Below are 21,234 nucleotides of genomic sequence, written 5' to 3'. Positions count from 1 at the left end.
ATATATGTATGTATTTATAGATATTATAAATAAAGTAATGAAATCCTCAGTTGATACGTTTACGGAAAACATTAAACTTGAAGTAATTTGTAGCTTTAGTTTGATTCCCCTTTTCCGTAACAGTTACCAACAACTTATTTACATAAAGAATTAAAGAATTCCAGGCGTAATAGAAAGCACAGTGTTAGCATTTCAAGAACTTATCATCAAAACCCTAATTTAAAATGTTATTCATATTGTAGATTTCAGCTTTTAAATAAGGCAGTATTTTTCAAGAAAATACTTTTGTGATTTTGCAAAGAAAATGCCAAAAACGCACAGGAGCTGTCATGTATTTTTGCCCAAATATTTAATGTGAACCCTAGGCACCTGCATAATGATGTATAGCTTTAATCTGGGCCTTGAATCACGAAAGCGGATATTTCAAAACCCTGCTACAAACTAGGTGGATCAAACTGTGTAACCGTTCGTATCGTGGTTACGGAAGCCACCGGGATACAACCTGCAGAGTCCAAGGAACAAATCAGCCATGTAACTGCATAAATGTGACTTTATTTTAACATAACAACCCTAATACAAACTATAATAGTAAAAGGTGAACAAGTACATGTATTTGTAAAATATGAATGAAATGAAATGTATTCATTTATCATGAATTACCTATAAACATGAGGCAAACATGAACAATACTTGATATATAATGAACAAACAACAAGTATGATGCTTATAATATCTAGATATTGGCAACAGCGATTCGTATCATATTTTCATGAAACCATAACTGAAATCACTAAGCAATTATACAGAATCTAGTTATATATTCCGTCTAATAATAAGCAATTAATTTATCATTACAATATTCTTTCAAAATGATTAGTAAAAAATTCATTATACTTAAATACGTTTTCCGCTCCTGATCTAATTTCAATTATGAATATTCAAAGTACATTGTTTGGAAAGAAGTGACTGAATGTATGTGAATAAGAATTTATAGTAATAAAATACACGTAATACATTTCTTTATAACAAACACTTCATTTACTGAATTATGACTATGAAATATCATAACATTACAATCCGTTATTCAAATAACAAATAATACTTAACCGCAATATACAAAATATTAAAGTGTATAAAATGATAGTAATTTTCTAAAAAATATAACATAAAACCTTAACTGCAGAATCCATCCAAGTCGGTCATGTAACTGCATAAATGTGACTTGTCCTTCAATTTTTGGATTCTGCTTATATAGGACAGATACAGACAGACATATGTTATTGTTTTTAATAAATTAATATGTTCCTGGATGGCAACAGAAATCTAGCCAGATAATTAAAATTACCTCAACATTAGCACGATTTTTTGCAATAGTATCATTATTACTAACAGTTGGATGAATTCTACTATGATCTATTTATAAGAGAAATTGTATAATATTCATAAATGTAAGCAAGAACAATCAACAATATTAACTATTCTCGATAGTTAAGATATCCCTTGTTATTGGCAAATTAACATCACTGGCCCAGTTGTTCGAAACCTTAACGGGCTGTTAAACTAACCGCCTATTAAAGTTTGAAAATACTAGTCTTGGTGGGAAACACTACATCTAGTACGATGTTATAGTTTTACTGTAAAGACATTTTGGTGTTCATAATCATTAGCTCATACATTTGTTTTTCCAAGTTTTCTAAAATGTCGAAAAATAACTGTAAAAGTTAATCAACTATTAGCTTAAACGCCTGTTAAAGTTTTGAGCAACTGGGCCACTTTACTATTGTTACCTGTCAAAGCAAAATAAGCTATATTGGTGTTCATTAGTGTCCACTTATCATTTTAAGAACTGTTACTACAACAGTATTACATGTATTACCTTATCAATTTAGTACAGGCTTTATCTTTGCAATTTTATGGTGTGAGATGAGCTAAAGAGTTCTCTATATGTGTCAGTCGTAAAGAAATGCCACTTATAAACATTGTTTAAACACATGCACAAACGCACAATGACTGTCCTATATATTTTGCCCGTATAATTACAATGGCCTGAAGGGACCTGCAACAAGGTGTATAACTTAAATCTTTGTCTGAAATCATAAAGAAGAATTTCAAGGATGTTCTTGTTATAGTTATGGTAGATCAGACAGCATTCTTTGTATTACCACTGTACCATTTCATCCGCTCTAATACATTTATCACGATCTGTGTGTAATCTACTGCTGAATGAGAAATAACTATTTTCAGCTCGACTATACAAAGTAAATGGAGGGCTGTCAAACTCATCCGGACGTCAGTGTCACACAGGTTGGTTAAACATGACATTGATACGAAGTGCATGCCAGCGCCGGAAAAGGCAATGTGATGATTTTCGTTTTCAAGTCGTCAGCGTTCATCTTATAATTTTCTTTAACTATCACTTCATAAATTTCAAATATCTTCTTGGAACTACATAACTTGCATCATTCATCAGAAATTCGATACTATTATTAGGTTATTCACGTAAGTGTTTCTTTACATGATAATTGATAGTTAAACACTAGTCGGTATAGCATATTCTTGTCTGGGAACTGCTTTTAAAATATACATATATATCTATACTAATATTTGGTGAATGGTGAATGATGAAATCCTGAATCTTGTTATATTACTATGTCTGTTAATTAATGTACTTTTATTGTGTGTGATTCGAGTATGTTTTGTGATTGCATTCTGTCATATTACTTGTATTAAAAAGTATATATCGCAGTTTATGATTTCTTGCAATTACCTTAATTTTCTCACCAAGTAATACAATATTCTTCGAAATATCTAAAATGAACGCGACGTTAAATATATGTGAATGTTAATCCGACATACAAATGGCTAAACTATTAAGGTGTAAATTAAAAATAAAGTTACGCCAAAACACATTAACGTATGTGGACAGAATCGAACACAAATTGTAGCAAACAAGTTCAATATTCACATTAACGTCCCCCCTAAAATGATACAATCCAAATGCCATTCTCAATGCTCCTATTTCTTTACTTTTCAGGATATAACGACAAATAAGTGAGATAGAATAGTCGTGGAATGACGAAAGGAAGCATAAGATGTTTGACAGAAAACACTCAAGACGGAAAAGGACACGAGGAAAAAGAAAAACAATTGAAGTCAATGTGAATCAACAAGAAAAAAATGCCCATAATATAGCAATCAAAACAATACTAGGAGTGAAATAAGATTTGATAAACATCAACCATAAAAATTAAAGATAATGGACTGAATATTAATTTTCATTTTACAACTTGCATATTTTGCAAGCTAAAATTTAATAAACGAATAATAGAGAATAAGAAAATATACTTAGGTAGTTTGTAGTAGTATGTCACTTGTTCATCTGAATCTCGCTCTGATATTACAACATCATTATTAATTATTAATATGAATGAAAATACAAATACAAGCTTAAAATAATAACCTTCTTTCAACTACAAAACTTATTATTTTATAGTATAAAAAGAGATAAACAGATCAAAAATACATAGACCGTAATATCATATATATCTGCCTTCCATTTAAGAATATCAAATAATTGTAGACTTCATATGTTATAGTCTCGATGCATAACGTGGGGTCATGAAATACATCAAATCGTAACAGAAATACTGAAGTTCAGCAGATAGCAAATATAATATCTTCGCATGTGCCTGTTAATACACGCTCATAACACCCAGAGTAGATTTACGTATTTTAAGAGATTTATGATTTACGAGGCGATAAAGCGAAATTTGATAATTTGACGTTCTTTCATGTCATAGTGTTATCGCCATAAGACATATTAGTAATTTGTCGTCCTTTCTGAAAAATGCATGATCCTTGGTACTTCCTTGCCTCAAAATGATTACAAGTATGCAAAGTTTCAAAGCCATGTCTCATTAAGTGTTTGAGAAACTTTGGACCTAAACAAAAACCGTAACCAACGCTGACACCGACGATCAAATGACGACTATACCTAGAAGATCTTTTTACAAAACTCGGACGAGCTAAAAATGCATCTGTACATATGCCAATTACTACATCCTTTTACAGCATCATTAGTATTTTTTTTCAATTGTATGCATACTTTATATAAAGAGCCCATCATGGTAGGTGTTATTTCTCTACGCATGTGTAACGGAAGGCTAAGGCACGAAAGGACGACAAACTGATGTGTACTCGTAGGCTTGTGGCAATGAAATAAGGACACAACTGCCGAGAATAGTCGCTTTTCACAGGTGATCTGACTTGTGTGGATCTTTTTATGTCATTCACAACAAAGATTCAGTTGCGAAGCAGCTATCATTGCAATTTGGTTCCTGTCAATTTTACCATTTGCATTTCTCGGAAATTTCTCAAACGCAATATAGTACTTCGGCTTGTTATAAGCGGTGTCAGCCCACAGATGATCGAAATAAATATGCATATCTTTCACACACACACTCTTCGTCTTTGACAGAACGATGCAAGCGCATATAGCATGATGCAATCTTTCATCAGGAACCGGTACTACTACCACGGCCTCTACTTCCGAGCAACTGATTAAGATTTTCTCGACTTCTTGAGGAAAGATCTTCACAGTACCAACAGACATTCGTTCGGTTGTCCGTCCATGTAATATAAAATTGCCGTCTGCTCGTATAAGCGCCACATCGCCAGTGTGAAGCCAGTTTCCTCTGTCAACTGTGTCTAGAAATTTGCCCGGCATATTTTTGTACTCTATGAATCTATAAACGCTACGAACACACAACTCACCTATCTCTCCCCGTGGCACAGCATTGCCATGTTCGTTAACGAGTTTTATCTCTATTCCTGAAACCACGTAATATAATTTAGCATTAGACAACTTTGACTAGTTGACAATTAGTTTTACTTTTGGTTATAATATGTAAATCGTGAGGTTTGAAATTAGTAGCTTCGTCTTTAACACCTAACCTCTACTGTTGTTTATTTGACATTGTTTTTATACAAGGAAATGGTTTACAAAACTTCAATATGAGGACAAAGTTAACAAAACAGAATTTTGGTACAAGGAAACGAAGTAAATAAACAAAAATGAACTACTAATGTACAAGATAAAAGGTAAGGGTAGACTCCCCGGTAGCACAGGAGTAGAAAAAGGGTCGTGTGTAGTGGGAAAGTGGAGCAAGGATGAATATTCAAAAGGGAAAGCCAGGTTTCCTAAACGCAGTAACCCTACAATGTAAACCACAGCAGCGTAGACACCCACGTACACACACACACACACACACACACGCATGGACGCACGCATGCACGCACGCACACACATGCACACAAACACACACACGCACACGCACACACATACATGTAAACGCAACCAATCGGGGATGTAAGCTATAAACCTACCAACTGGGAACTTCTTTATTACTGTAGCTACAGTTATCATATTTCTATCAACTCTTATTCTTATGATCTTAAAATTATCCGAGGCTTTAGATTAAAGCTATCTTCAATTGTTAAGCAATGAGATTTTTCACATTCAGAGCGGGGAATTTTGTGTTTAAACCAACTGAGGTGAATGTGTAACAAACCGGGTGTTTGTGTATAGACGAAATGTGGAATTGTGTGTTTCAACAAAACGGGGAGTTAGTGTAAAGACTAAATGAGGTACAAGTGTATGACTAACCGGGTACGTGTGTAAAGTTGAAACGAGGAACTAGCTATTAAAATGGTGAATGCGGAAGCTCCTGTTACATATCATATATATGAGAAAAGACAACCGAGGGACTTAATTTGATTTGATGGGTTTTACGCCATTTTAAACACTATTTCAGTTATGTCAGGTGGGTAGTTTACCCAACAATGGTTCCTGGAAAGATCAAGTACTAGTACTCAAGCTGTCATCTTTCTTACATAAAGAGACCTGGTCGATAGCAAGGATTGAACCCATGCCTTTAATCAGTGAGTACTTACGAGTGATTTTAAGTCAGCGATTCAACCACCCAAACCAGGGGCGGCAGACAGAAGAAATTCTATATTCGATTAGGTTTTTCCACGTCAATCATTCGACATTCAAAAAAACTTGTCTATGCAAATTTAACAAAAAATTTAACTTTTTAGACAAGACAAGAACATCGAAGAATAAACCAAAATCAGATGCAGAGACATGATAAAGCCCCCAAAACAGTATCTGTTTTATCATTGGTGTTTAAAACCTTTTTCCCCTCCCTACACAATTTTGAACTTCGATATTTAAGTTTCTTTCACTGGTTGTAGGTGCAATAGGAATATCCGGCCTCGATGGTAACGTTTACAGAGAGCCTCGTTCCGCCTAAACATTACCCGAGAGCCGATTTTTTCCTTCCCCCTTTAAACCAGTGGTAAATCTTTTTTTTGCATCCCGGGTTTCAAAAATAAATAAAAATAAAATAAATTAAAAACACTTTTTTTTAAAACTTTTCTTATGGAAAGTCTTTTAAACAAGCGCGGGAAACCAACGTCCGTAAACGGGAAAGACGTCATGATTTTCAAAACAAACAACAATGTTTATTTCCCGGGTTTGTTTTACCATTGCACGTAACTTATGATTTTTTTATAAAATGACGTGTTTTGAATCGAGAAAAAATTTTATCGGGAACCATAGGAACGAAAAAGGATTAATTTTCATTCCGTTTTTTAAATAAATATAAATTACACACAAATCTTTTACAATATTATTCTTATACGTCATTTACAGCACAGAGTCACTTACCCCACCCCGGGGTGTAAGAGGGCTTTTCCACCCCGGGAAAAGATCCCAAAAATACCCTCGGTTTTTAAAGAATAAGTAATTTTTGTAGTTTTGTTCCTTTCTTTATTTTTTTAACTAAAAAAAAAATTAGGCATTCAAAAATTTTGGGGGGGATACAGGATTTGGTGAAGGGGCAACAAATTTGATATAACAACTAGAGGGCCCCGTGGGCATGTCCCCATCTCCCCCCCCCCACCCCACCCCCCCGGGAAACTTTTTTGAAAAAAAATAACCCATCGGGTTTCTTTTTGGCTTTCTGAGGTGCTTTTTTTGTTTTGAAAAAGGACAGGTTTTATGATAAAATAAATCCAAATAACATGCTACGTATAGTCCATTTTTAATGACTCCAGACTATTCTTGCTTAAGTTCTGGGAATGGTTTCTAAACCCGATTTCGGGGTTTTTTAGGGGGAGGAGTTTACAAAAGTTTTTTAACTAAAATAAAAAGCTTTATAGGACACATAAAACTTGTCGGATTTTTATTGGCGAGCGTAGCGAGAAAGAAATAATGCATTGTTTACCCAAAACCCAAAAGTAAAATTTGCCTAGCGAGCAAGCGACGAAAAAAAATGCTATTTATATTTCACCCAACAAATATGATTACCTAGAAAGCGTGCGAGCGAGAAAAAACACCCCCAAATTCCGGGCCCGCCCTGAATCTGTGCAAGCAGACATTTTTTCCCTAATTTTATAAGTGTGGTTCCAAAAAACCATTGGGATTAAAAAATCATGCATACAAAAAAAAAAAACAACAACTTATTTGGATAATCTCCCAATCACGTTTTTCAGTATATTTTTCATTTTGTGTTCCACTTTAAACGTGTTTTTTTTTAAAATACTTTGTATACTTTATCATGTTTTAAACAAAAACCGTTTGCGTTCAAAATGAAATTTTTAAAAAAATAAGGCTTTTACAAAAATGACGTACCAGAGTGGGAATCAACCAGACCGGGCTTGAACGAAAACAATAGTAGTGGGAAATTAAATTTGAATAAGTAGAACTGGGGAAAACACAAAAAAAAAGAAACAAAGCATTTATTTTTTTTGCGCTTTCCTCTCCAAAAACAGGTTAAGAAAACTTGATTTTCTTAGAAAAAAAATTTTGCGTTTGTTAAAGCAAGAAAAATTTTAGGTTTGATATGGGGAAACGGAAAAAAAAAAGGGGGGAATCTTAAATTTTAAACTCCGCAAAGACCGCAGTCCCTGACTTTTCAGAAAATCGTTATTTCTTGCCGGAAAATCGCAATAAATATAAAAAAAGATTTAAACAAATTTTTACAGCATTTCCATCATAGTTATTTTTTTTTCCCAAAACTATTTTCCCATATTTAAGGTTTTGTTTTTTATCTTTTTTTGAAAAAAACCAAGTTTTCATAAAACGTTGATTTACTAGTTAATCTTTAAAAAATTTGTGAAGGCTTGTTCGAATCCCGCACTGGGAAAGTCATTTTCCCAATTTAATGACGATTTTTCCTTTAGAAACTAAACATGTTTTAATTTGCAAACAAAACATCTGAATTTCGATCACGAAAATGTTTTAAAATTAAAACATTACTTAGGGGGAGAATAAAACGAAGAAACAGCTGAATTTAAACCGCAAATTTTATCATCTCTTTCAAAACACCGTTCTGTCAAGGAAGATTAAAATGAAATCAGTCATAGGTATTTTAAAATTCACGATATTTTTTGCTTTAATCAAAACTTAATATCGAAGTTTTTTTAAGATTAATATATTTGGGGGTTTCCTAAATCTATTAATACCAGTAAACCTACGATGCCCTGTCAAAACAAAAGATAAATATACTTGCACCCAAAATAAATACGCTTTAAGTTCCCGAATATGATAATGGCTTATTTTGTGTCGGTCATTACACTAAATAACCATATTGTAACACGAGTTTCAATCAACGAAAAGTACATGTATAATAATTGTGAATCATACGATGCTTACATATTGTATTTTCAAATACCTGGAACTCATCTGTAGACTACGTGATTTTTTCTTTTTTCATCACACGTCATTCAATCACAAAAATTTTTCGTTCTTTTTTTCCCCCCAAAATACCACATAAAATGCTACCGCAATAAACGCAGGGTGTGATATACGTGAATGAACAAAACTGATAACGGGTAGGGGGGGTCGTTCCCCCCCGTCCACAAACAAAATTTTTTAAAAACGTTTTTTTGATCAAATTGAAACTTCTACGAACCTAAGTTGAAGAAAAACCCATGCCAAAAATTTGTATGTCATACCATACTTATTGTAGAATGATAGGAATGTCATGACAAAAAAAATCTTTTTTTGGTTAATGGCATATGCATTGAAAAAATTACTCTTGGTAGCTAACGCACTGAGGCTTTAGTTTTCAACTTTAACGTCAAGGTTTTTGTGTAACAACTTAAAACTTTTAATGCTAAAAGCAAAGTTTATAAAGAAAGACCTTATTAAAAAAGCAAATCATGATATAAGTTTTTAAAATATGTGCTTCAGGTTGCAGAATCTGGGGACATTTTTTCTGTAGGATATATCTGTTCGTTATGTGAACATAAAAATTTTATTTTTTTTTTTATTTATTTTTTTATTTTTTTTTTTTTTTTTTTTTTTTTTTTTTGCATGAGAATTTTTATCTGTGTTTCCCCCATGTTTTTAATTGAGTCCACTTTTTCAAGTTTTTTGCCAAATATCCTACACCCTGCAGCGCACATTATCTTTTTATTTAAACCCGTCGTAAACTAAAATTAGGGACAGTACAACACACTTTAAGCCTATGTTTTGTTGAAACATTTTTCTATCATAATTTCGAATCTAATTTGGGGACGCTAAACAAAAATCGCGCAAAAATAGCATGAAATTCCCGTGTTAAAGGGAAATGCACGAGCAGCTATGACTAGGGTTTAGAAAATTTCCAAAGGGTTTTAAAAATTTTAAGAATGCATTGGAGTCGGGTCCTTTTGTCATTTTCTTTGTGTTAGTAGAAAAAATCATCAGATAATGTACTAATGCTATGATTAATGTGGTCTCTAAATTTGACAAATACTTAATAAAAAAAAACTGAAAAACTATTTCGGCTTTGAGTATTCACACTCTTCAACTAACGTAGATAATTGCGTGACAAGTTTTCAGCGCTTATACAGTATAAACACGTAGGAGGTAATGACAAACAAATGCTGTTTTTAAATTTCAGCACGGTTTTTAGAATTAGTACTTTTTTTACTTTTTGGAATTTTACATCATAGATTTTAACACATTGCGATTGCCCGAAAAAAACAGCGTGAAAAAGCAGAAAATCCTTGAAAAAATAATTGCATGAGTTACTACGTATGATATACTTTTTTTATTTTCACGTGTTCTTAATCAGTATTTTAAACGAACTGGGTCGATCCGCATATCATTTTTTTTGATGTGTAGTAAAAAAATCAAAAATTAAAAGTACAAATGTTTTTGTTTTTTTTTTTACAAATAACGAAACGTTTAAAATTTTCTGGGGTTTGCTTAAAATTTTCTGTTGAATTTAGCACCTTCAAATTTTGCCCCCGGGGGGCGGCGGGGATACCAGGGACTTTGACAGAAGACCATTCCCGACAGGCGGGGAAATTTTTCAAACTCTGTTCCAACCAGGCTCTAGGGTGGGATTAACAAAAAAAAGGTTTTCTCAGGGGGGGATTTAGAAACAAAATTTTTAAATGTCAAATTCCCCTGGTAGCCCGCCGCCCCCTCGGGCGGGGAAAAATTGACAGGCATTACATGGTATTGCATTAAAGCTGAATAATTAAAAAACCCTTTGGGGGTAACTACATTTTTTTTTTTCAAAAGCACACGGTAATTCAAAAGGGAAATTTGTCTATTTCACACCGCGCCCCCGAAGTTGAAAGTTTTTTAAAGGGGGCCCTACTTTTTGAAAAATAGAAAAAAAGTGGGGGGGGGTATTATAAAATTTTACCTGCAAAAAAATACAAGGTTTTGGTAAATGAAATGAATAGTTTCAACTTTTATAATACACAAAGGTTTGCTCCAAAAAAAAATGAGAAAAACTGAAACAAGAAATTATGTTTTAATTTTCATAAAACTTCTTGTGTACATTCAAAGTCAAAAATTTAAACTTTTTGGTGCGAAAATAATAGGCTTTACTTTTTTTTCCAAACTTTATCAATTCCTACAGATTCTAATTTAAAGAAAGAATGTGAAAAAAGTTCACTGTATTGCTTTTCATTTCCATAGTGAGCTAAACAATTATTTGTTTGTTTTTCAAAGTAGTGCATAAAAAAGATACGGTGGTCAAGGAATCCCCATTCCAAACTAAAAGATATATTCCCCTTAATACATTTTAAAAATTTTTCGTTACAGAATCTAAAGGCTTACATAAAGGGCCCAAAAATGTTGACATTATAATTTTTTTTAAATTTGGATTCATGAACTACAATGCCTTTAAAAATTTAAAAAACATTCAACAAACTTTTTAAAATGTAATTTTCTTAAAAAAACCCCAAAATAAGGTATGAAATTTGGTTAGAGGTCCAATCAATGTGTATTGTAAAAGTAACATTTTTACTTTTTCCCAAAATTACAATACAAGCAGGGAAATTTTAAATCAAACTGGGCGAATAACAGTTTCCCACTTTAAAGTCATTTAAAATTTTGTCCTGAATTCTCCACCATACTTTTCATAATCTTTTTGCACGAGTTTTCACGAAATGCTGCATTCACGAAAAAAAAAGGGTTAAAAAAAGTTGTAAATGCAATAACATCTAAACGTAATTTAAAGGAAAATTTTCAGTTAAGATAACTTTTTCTCATAACTAACAACAGTATAATGTGTAACAACAACTTTACTTAACGATTTTAAATACAGTCGGTTTATAAGTAACTTTTTTTGATCATTTTGTGTTTTTTTTATTTGTTGCAAAAATATAACGAAGGCCTCACAACTAAGCGGGAAACCTTGATGCGCAAAAAAGGGCCATTTAAAAGTATTTTTGACAAAGTCCACAGAATGAATAATTTTCTAAATTAAAAAAAGAATATCTGAATAGGATTCATCATTTGATAAAAATTAAATCATCACAGGTTTTTTTTTTTTAATCGTACACGTGCTTACACCAATTGTCTCCCCTTGTTTTTTAAGTTAAACCCTTTTGTCCTCCATAATCATTGGCAGTGAATCGCCGAGAATCGTGGGGAAAAATTAAAAACCCGTAAACAACAAAAAAAACCACCTTTTCAAGAGAATTTTTAAGTGATCGACATTATTCATTTTCCCGCCGCCTGGTTTGCATCGGGTACTTTTTAAGGTAACATTGTGTAAATGTCATGTTTTTGCCCCTTCAATCTAACCACTCGATTTTTTTTTTTTACATTTTTTATCAATTAAAATTGGGGGTCCATCCCAGATGAACTGCGTGGCTTAAATTTTTACATGTTTTAAGCAAACCGGGTGTAAAAGAAAATCCACCCTTCAACATTTTTGGAACACTGTTATGTAAAAAACCTTTTTTTCCCCTTTTACAAAAAACTTAATATTTTTGTTGAATGTACTTTTACAAAGACCTCTGTTTTCCTATTACTTCAAAAGTACCACATCCTTACCCAAAAAAAAATGAAAATTACAGGGGGCCATCAGTATTTTATCATTTTTGGAAAAATTTTTTTTTTTCCCACCCCGTTTCTTGAATTTCACCCCTTCCCATTTCTGTATGAACGGAATGTAGCAATATGCTCCCCCCTTTAAAAGCGAGAATATATTTAGAATGTATATTTTGAGTAGGTTCCCGTTATTATAATATTCTCAGTTTAACTAAAATTGTCAAATCAATCATTAACTTAGAAAAAAACGCAAAACACAATAAGCCTAAAAAAATATATAAAACGTCTTGTAACGTAAAAAAATATTTAATTGGGTAATTGAAATTAACAACATAATCTTTTCCTCATAACTTTTAAAACGAAATCATTATGTTAAATTGTGAAAATAATTTAAACCTTTTTGTTTATGTACACGAGTTTTAACAGGGAAACGGGAACGCTAAAATACGAAAGATACCACCGTTTTAAAATTTTGATTGTGTGTGAATATGTGTATACCGAACCCGGGGTACCGGGGGAAAAAAATTTTTTATCGCTCAGAATAACTCAAATTTTTGAGATATACAATTTTGGCGGAATAACGGGTATTGTTAAAATGAACTGGGGAAAATTCCCCCGGTTTGAGGGGTACCCAGTACGTTGGGTATTCATACGAAATTACCCAGTTAGCGTTTTCAAACTCACAACCCACGCACACCAAATAACATAAACAGAAAAACAAACAGACAAGTGAGTTAAAATAACACTATGGGGCACCGCCCAAGACACACACACACGCACGCACGCACGCGTGCAAATGCAAGGAAACATAAATGCAAGGGGAAAGGATGGGAGGGGGTGATAGGGGTAGTGAGGAGAAAGAGGAAAGAAACGCCAACAACAAATAAGACAACATACGCAACACAAAATATGAGACGGACAGAAAACAAATTGAAAATAAGGGCACCGCCTTGCAACGGTCAGTAAGCCATCAAAATGATCTAATGAATTTAAACACGTTTACAGATATGGTAAAATAATTAATTAAGCAAGAATTCACATACATAAACTTTCAAAGGAAAAGATGAACTCCAGGGTCTTCAAATTTACATTGCCAAATAAAGATAATTTCAGTACAAGCACAAGAAATTAACTGCAAAAGGCAATTAATTCAGCGAACTTCAACATTTACAATATGATGAATTAAACAATAAAAATTCAATAGAAACAAACTACAAGAAATAAAAAACACAAATTTGATAAAAGGGAAAATAACCACAAAATATACGGAATGCTTATTTTGAAAACTTATACCTGGTAAAGGTTTCCCAATAATGCCATCCTCATACTCTCCTAAATTTTGGTTGGTAAAAGCTAATATTTCGCCTGCCTCTGTGGATCCATAATAGACGACCAGTTTCTTACAAAAACGGCCAAGTAATTCTGTGAATCGTTTGAAGAATCTAAATTAAAAACATGATACGTTGTTGGCAGGCATTTTGATATAGTAGTTAGTGAAATCAATTCAAAAGCTAAATATTTAATAAATGAAAAAGCAACAGAAATATGAAAGAAGATCCTTTAGTAGCATAGACCACGACTTAAAACAAATAATAGCAGACTCAGTTTGATCGAGCCCGTTCATGAGATGTAATGAAATGTGCAACACTCTTCATGCCCTCTGGCACCGGCCGAAGTGGAAATAAGGTTTGAATGTTCTCAATGATTCCAAAGGACCAAATTATCACAACACTAGGTTTCTACAAAAGTTGATAAAAGTTGTGATAGTTTGGCTTTACAATTTATAACTGTCAGGGTGACAACTGCCATGTCTAATATTCTTTCGGAAATACAAATTTTTCTCTTCATGATGAGAATAATAGAGGTTAGGTCCAAAAAACGAATTCCCTTTTCTGAACAATCGGGGGGTTTTGGTTGAAAGAATAAGGCAGCGCAATATAGTATTTATGTTGTCAGTTCATTGGTCTTAATGTCTGGTCAATATATCCGAAAACTTGTAAATGATAAAAAAATATTGATTTGCTATTTCAAGCCTTTTTGTAACACCTGATTGTCTTTTAGGGTGTTCATGAAACGGTAGTCAATGTGTTTTCTCATTACAACATAAGTTAGTCCCTGTGAATCAAGATGAGTGTCTCAAAGCCAAACGTTTGAACCTTAGACTCGGTACCCATTTCATAACTTCTAAAATGGAAATGTTCAAACATGGGTCAAAAGTTCATCTCATCTTGAAAATTTGTAGTTACTACCAAAGAGCAATGTCTCAGGGTTATTTTCTCGATTCCTTGTGTAACTCATATATCCTGAGCAATGGAACATACTTCGAACAATGCTTCAAATTACTAAAGCAATATGCAAAACCTAAGATGCAAATATGATATATAGCGTCAAGGTCAGGAACAACTCAAATAGAGTAATCAGCTGTCCACATTTCTTGCATGTTTGATATTTCCTTCGTCACAGGATATTTGTTTTTGATTATGCCACTTCGGCTTTGACACACATTCGCAAACACACCTTAAGGTATTAGATCACTAATAGAGAACCTCCTTTTTGAAGAGTATTCAACTCCTACAATAAACCTACTTTTACTGCAATTCTTAGGGAGGCGTAGGTCCAAGCCCTATTGGGACCAAATTTTTTCCTCTTATTTTCCATTTTTTTCTAGTAAGTTTTTACTTCTTTCAAGACTTATTATTGGTTTCTTGTACAAAAATGGAAAAAGATTAATCTTATAAGCAATTTCTTGGTGTTCAAAGTGGAATTACTACTTAAACAGAAGGGGCAGAGTTACACATCTTTAAAAATATTGAGTTACACGCGGTGAAAGTTCTCTATTTTGCTTTCACTCTTAGAGTATATACTGTGGAAGAAAGTTAGTAGGTATACGTCTGCCCTAAGGTTTTTTTTTTAAATGGAGTAAGCAATATTGAAAACAGAAACACGGCATTCGACCTTATTTTTTCAATGTTGAAGTATGAATTATGTCTCATTAAATCCGTTTACTTGAGACACCATAGAAAAAATGATATTGACATTTTTATTTTGTGTTTTATAATTGTTTACCAATAGTTTGATGTGTCTTTTATTAAAATTAATGGTAAAATGAGTTCTCTGCAAACGTTTAGGAAAGTGGCTATCGCTTTGAAATTTGTCTCTACTTGAGCTTGAGGAGTTACCATAAGTTATACAAAATTTATAAAAAACGGCACGGTAAAACTTGTTTAAAAATTGCAAAATAGTGCAAAACACTGTTACCTTTCAGAATATACCAAGCAAGGGCCATTTTGTAAACATTACTATTAGTGATCTAATACTTTAATTGAATAAAAAATATATACATTTTCCTACAACTCAACGGCCTTGCACTGAAAAATCCCTTTGCGGATTCCATTCTACATAAAACTCAATTTTTAATCCCTCAGTGTTAAAAGCGACAGGAAAAACATCAGACATACCTTTCAGAGCTATAACTTAGAACTTTGATAGCTGAAAATTTTGCCTCATTTCCACGACTTCTAAGAAGGTCCGAGACGAGATAACCAGGTAGATACATGTGTGTGCACTTCTCTTGGCATATGATGTCAGACAGAAAATCTGCAGAGGATCAACGGCTTATAAAATAACGTGTAGATATAGGCCAGTGCTATTAAAAAATGATTTACTTCCGTTATTTTTAGTAGTCATTTTTGAAATACACCTTTAATAAGTTTCTATAAAAATAAATACGTTATCTGTCTAAACTAAGCCTCTTAAGTAACCTGAAATAATTTGTTACCTATGTTGTTTTTCTGAATTGACAATGAACTGTCAACGATTACTCGAGTTGCTCCAAAAGCGATGAAAAAATTGGGAAACCCTCCACTCCACCCAAGCGGCCTGTCACAGAAATATCTGGAGTGGCTGTCTATTTCTAAACAGTCCTTGAGTAGATAAGTACTACCGGGAAATCCAAGATGGGTATGTCCTACCAGTTTGGGTTCACCGGTGCTGCCGGATGTTTTGTAATACACAGCTAGATCTTCAGGATAGATATCCGGAAGTTGTACTTCCGGAGTATTTGTTAAATTGACAACATGGCTCTCTTTTTCTTTAAAGTTAAAATGAATAAGCCTGAGGGAATTGTTATTGTAGATGACGTCAAGAAGGGAAGCCGCACTTTGAGATGACTGAATCTTCTCTAACAGATGCCAGCTTTGATCCTCTTGTTTAGCGTCCATTATGAGCAGTTTGCAATGTTGGCACGAATTGTATCTATAACGTCAGTTCCGTCCGCTCTACTTTGCAAAGTTGAAAAAGGTATTCCTCCAGCAAACTGTCACCAAACATTGCAATAAGCATGTTCAAGGTGTTTTCCAGCAGAACGCAACCCCGTCACCCTTTTTTGGGTTCCAATACTGGCCACATACCACCCAAAAGATTTACCTTCTCCAACAACTCTTTGCATGTTATAGAAGTCTCTTTGTATTTTTCGTCATATTCTACAAACGCTTCTTTCTTTGGATACAATTTCGCCCAATGACGTCACTCGTAGGTTTTATACTTTTACCTCTCGAACTAGGGGCGTTTTCGTAACTAAGAGGGGTCCCAAAATTTGCGGGGAGTTTTCTAGGCCCCAAATTAAAAAAATTTTGGTGACCAGAACTGAAGGCAACCAAGTTATTTTTTTTTAATTTGTATCATATGTTATGCTTAATAAATGGACCAAGTTTGAAGGAAATATCTTCATTATTTTTCAAGAAATATTAGTTTCTATGTCGAAAGCCCGATCGGGCAATGTTACCGGCCTGTTAACTATTTTATCCCTGACTAGCACCTCCCAGTCATAAACTTCGTTGACTGTTGGTGAGTAACCCGTAGAAGTAGAAATAAACATTGAGAACACTGTTATTTAACATATTTTATGATACATGCTACGAAAAGAAACTTGATAAAGCTTTTACTTACCAAGCCTCTAAGTAAACAATCCTTTTCATCAACCCAAGAGACTGTATATTCTACAGCCGTGTGCACACAAAAATCTCGCGTTTTGAATTGGATTATAACGAAAATTCCTTTTCGCTTTGTTGGAAATACACTCCAGTTAGAGGCAGGAGATGCTCCTGACTCTAATGGCAGGTAAACAATACAAACTGCAGCCTACTTACCAAGGATTATCTTGGATTTTCACTGCTGAAAGAACAATTCAATGTAGGCAATGGCGTCCAATATCACAAGAGGCTGTTCACCCGTCGTCCTCCCTTCTCATTGGCTGTGACTGTCACATGATGAAAATGTCGGTAGAGGGCGCTGGTGAAGGACGTGAAAATTTCTCTCTCGCTTGATTTTATAGTTTTAATGTTTTATATCTTTTACTTTTACGTAAATTAGTGTTTTATACGCGACTGAAGAGGATTGGTAAATGTGTGTGTCGATGCAGACACTCAGGACTCCACAAATTCCATATTCACCATTAATGGAACTTTGAAAATGTTGTGAACTCTCGTCCTGCCCGACTTTTAGTCGGCCATGACAGTTTTATAAACTTAATTTTTTTAAAAAAGTGTTCTCAAGACCTAGACTGAGTCAGAATAGCCACTCACGTTGTCACTGATACCAGACATCGAGATCTTAAATACCCTTGAATGATTTTAAAACAGAAAGATATCAGAAAAAGAGGCTATAAAAAATTTGCCACGTCATTAAAATTTCTGACAAAACTGTTTGCCCTTGAACCCCAAATAATATTATACTTGGAAGCTATAGTGAAAAATTAGCTTCAATTGCTACATGATACAAGTGTTTTAATGCATAGACATTTTAAATGAACTTTATAGTTTTAGTATTTTAAAAGTATTTTTTAAAAAGACTTTTAATATCACTATTGTGAATATTGATGTCATCTGTTTTGGAGCACATCTCTGTGACGCTGTGTTGAATGCTCTGCCACACGCGTTCAAGTAGGACCAGGAATTCTAATGCTCCCGTGCCTGTGAAACAAACTCGCACTGATTATATCCTCAATATTGAAGAATCGCTCAAGAAAAAGTTGAAAGCTGCAAAACGTGTGCAAAACTTAAACTATGAACTGACCGGTGTTGGTTTAATAGTCACTGCAGACATGGCTAGCTATGAATTGTTGAAGTGGGCAACGTTATCATACTATTCAGAATTAGATGTAGCAGTGGACTCAGCAGAATTCACAGATACGTTAGATAACTCTGGCACCAACATCGTTCATTCCATAATACGTGTTACTTGCACGGACGGTTCATACACAGTTAACTTGTACAATACTCAATCCAAGCTTATGGTAAATGGGAAAAATCTTGAACTTTTTGTCTCAAGGGACATCAAAGCAATCCATGAATTAGCAAGCTCATATATTGGTAAGGAGCAAACCTTAAAATCATTGAACGACAAGCCCGCGGAACAAATATCAAATGTATTAGCGCAACTTAATGGCAAGATGCAGCAGCAACAAACTATCGACAAAAAGTACCTGCGATTACGTTAGAAGATAACAATAGTGTAAGTGTAGAGGATAGACGTCCAAAATGTAAAAAACTTTGTAAAACAAATTCTTCGCTCTGTAGTACTGGCAAACACTGGATACATTATACATGTAAACAATTGTCAAAAGAAGAAATTGCCCTGGTAGAAAATGACTCTTCTGCGACATATACATGTAAACTCTGTGCGAAAGCAAATGGTAACCGTACACTTGTCTTACCGCGCAAAACGAAAGATACTAAACTTAAAAAATCACAAACAGAAGCAAATGCTGTACTTCAGGAAGAAACTGAACTCAAAACTGTACACAGGGTCATCGATACAACACAAGAATCTGATAATTTAACATGTTTAGCCTGTGATAAGAAGATAGAAAACACAACAACAGTTTGTGATGTCTGTGGTTTCTGCTTTCACTCGGAATGCACTAAAGAAGGTGAACTTTCATCTATATGTCTGAGTTGTTATGGGCTCAAAAATCAAAATGACGATATTCAATCTACGTGTTCTCCGGTAAGGATAGTACAAGTAACTCAAAAACATAAAAACACAAATACTGAAAACCAAAATGAAACATGTAATCTTAAAATGAGCGAATTAAAAGATTGGGAATTAACACTTAGGAAAAAGGAAGCAGAATTAAAAAGTAAAGAAAAAATCTTAAGTGAAAACAGCCGTGAAATAACAAGATCAAACTCTTACATTAAAAAATTAGAGAACGAAACATTAGAGCATGAAGCAACTATACGTACACTTACAAGTAGGATTGATGGACACGCATATGCTGCACAGTCTTCTGAAGCGTCAGATAAACAAAACTGTGGGAGCTGCCAAAATTCGAAGTTACTTGACCAAATCCAAACCTAAGTCACTGACTTTATTATAAAACAAGTGGACAAGCAATTTGAAAATTTGTTTAATAGTCATGAAAATTAGACTACAGAACAGGAAAAAATCCTAGTTACTCAGCCTGCAACACTACATCTGAAATACAAAATTCTACAGACAATAATGAACAAACTAACATTACAGAATCTGTAAAGAATGCTAGTGTGAAATCAAGTAAAACTATTTATGTTGAGAAAAAACAACTTGCGGAAGCATTGGAGGGTCAACATCTACAATTTGTACCGATCCCGGTACCAAACAGGCAATTTGTTTCGACAAATGATTCGGATAAATCTCGCAGACCTAAACAACCAAATAATCAACCGGAAACTAGAAACGTAAATATTTCACAAACACAGGCGCGACCCATGTATGTTGATTTGACACAGCCGGCACCGAGCATAAATCGAGCTGAAACGACGTCGCAACAACAGCCTTTTTTGTGGAATCCTAATTACCAACAGATGAACTTTTAAGAAAGAAGCACCGTGTGTTGAACATCGTGTCATTTAACTGTAAGAATATAAAGACTAGTGGTCCAGTAATTGTAGATCTTTTAAAAACAAATGACATAGTATTAATACAAGAGCACTGGTTATTTGACTGCCAACTGCATCTTTTAAATGATTTGAATGAAAATATAGTGTCAACTGGTAAAGCTGTTGATAATGACAATCCAATACAACCAACTCAAATTCCGAGGGGTTACGGAGATGTTGCCATATTATGGAACCGTAGCATAGATCATCACATTAAAGTATTGAGTGATGGAAATGAACGGGTTCAGTGCATTGAAATAGACTTAAATCAAGAAAAGCCAATATTACTAGCGTCACTTTACCTACCTACAAGAGGCTACAAAGATAGTACCATAACTTTTGTGAAAATGTTGACAGCTTATATGAAATTGTACAAAAATTCTGTCATACGCATACAGTTATATTAGGCGGAGACTTAAATGAAGACCCGAATAAAGTAAATTCAGAAGAGAGACTTAAGTACTTGGAAGGATTTATCGAAGAGTGTCATCTTAGTTATACAAGCGGCGGTAGCACATATATTAACCCCCGGGATCATGCAGCACTGAGATCGATTATTTTCTTTACTCAAAAGACTGTGTTGATATTACATTTTCAAACAAACAAATTTTGAAAAAGTTAGCAAAGAATGTTTCTGATCATTACCCTATTCAGTTAAAAACAAGTATTGTCACTGAAAAGATACATAGTGAGCAATCTAAAGGATATAGTTCAAGCAAAGTGAAATGGGATAAAATTGACAAAGACTTATATACTGCTTTAGTAGATGGTGCAATAAAGAACTTAAATATTCCCAGTAGTCCTACAAACCAAAATTGAATGTTTGGAACCCCGCTATTGCGGACAAAATTAAAAATGTTCGATTAATGACGAAAGAATTATCAACAATTGGGAATGGCGAGGCAAAACTACATACATTAACCAATGAAAGGAAATTTCATAAGAAAATGTTAAGGAAAGAAATAA

The 21,234-nt window shown here is 33.8% G+C and overlaps 1 protein-coding gene across 1 annotated transcript; it reads right to left on the bottom strand.

Annotated features, from left to right (window-relative positions):
• Positions 1 to 545: 545 nt before the first annotated feature.
• On the bottom strand, positions 546 to 16,643 carry LOC123550820 (3-[(3aS,4S,7aS)-7a-methyl-1,5-dioxo-octahydro-1H-inden-4-yl]propanoyl:CoA ligase-like). Its single transcript, XM_045339213.2, has 4 exons — positions 16,128 to 16,643; positions 15,808 to 15,946; positions 13,643 to 13,791; positions 546 to 4,830 (listed from the first exon to the last, which is right to left on the bottom strand). The coding sequence occupies exons 1-4, from the start codon at positions 16,567 to 16,569 to the stop codon at positions 4,286 to 4,288; spliced, it is 1,275 nt and encodes a 424-aa protein (XP_045195148.2). The 5' UTR covers positions 16,570 to 16,643; the 3' UTR covers positions 546 to 4,285.
• Positions 16,644 to 21,234: the final 4,591 nt, after the last annotated feature.

This window comes from Mercenaria mercenaria, chromosome 4 (genome assembly GCF_021730395.1).
Source record: "Mercenaria mercenaria strain notata chromosome 4, MADL_Memer_1, whole genome shotgun sequence".
NCBI classification, from domain to species: Eukaryota; Metazoa; Mollusca; class Bivalvia; order Venerida; family Veneridae; genus Mercenaria; species Mercenaria mercenaria.
The sequence above is the reverse complement of the archived record's forward strand: the minus strand, read 5'-3'. Positions and strand labels throughout refer to the sequence as shown.

What these genes read in the sequence shown, in the direction of transcription:
- LOC123550820 (XM_045339213.2), bottom strand. Translation starts at nt 16,569, where the DNA reads ATGGACGCTAAACAAGAGGATCAAAGCTGGCATCTGTTAGAGAAGATT. An exon ending in CTAAGTTATAGCTCTGAAAG is followed by an intron (nt 13,792 to 15,807) that starts GTATGTCTGATG and finishes TTTTTAATTTAG; the next exon opens with ATTCTTCAAACGATTCACAG. An exon ending in TATTGGGAAACCTTTACCAG is followed by an intron (nt 4,831 to 13,642) that starts GTATAAGTTTTC and finishes ACGTGGTTTCAG; the next exon opens with GAATAGAGATAAAACTCGTT.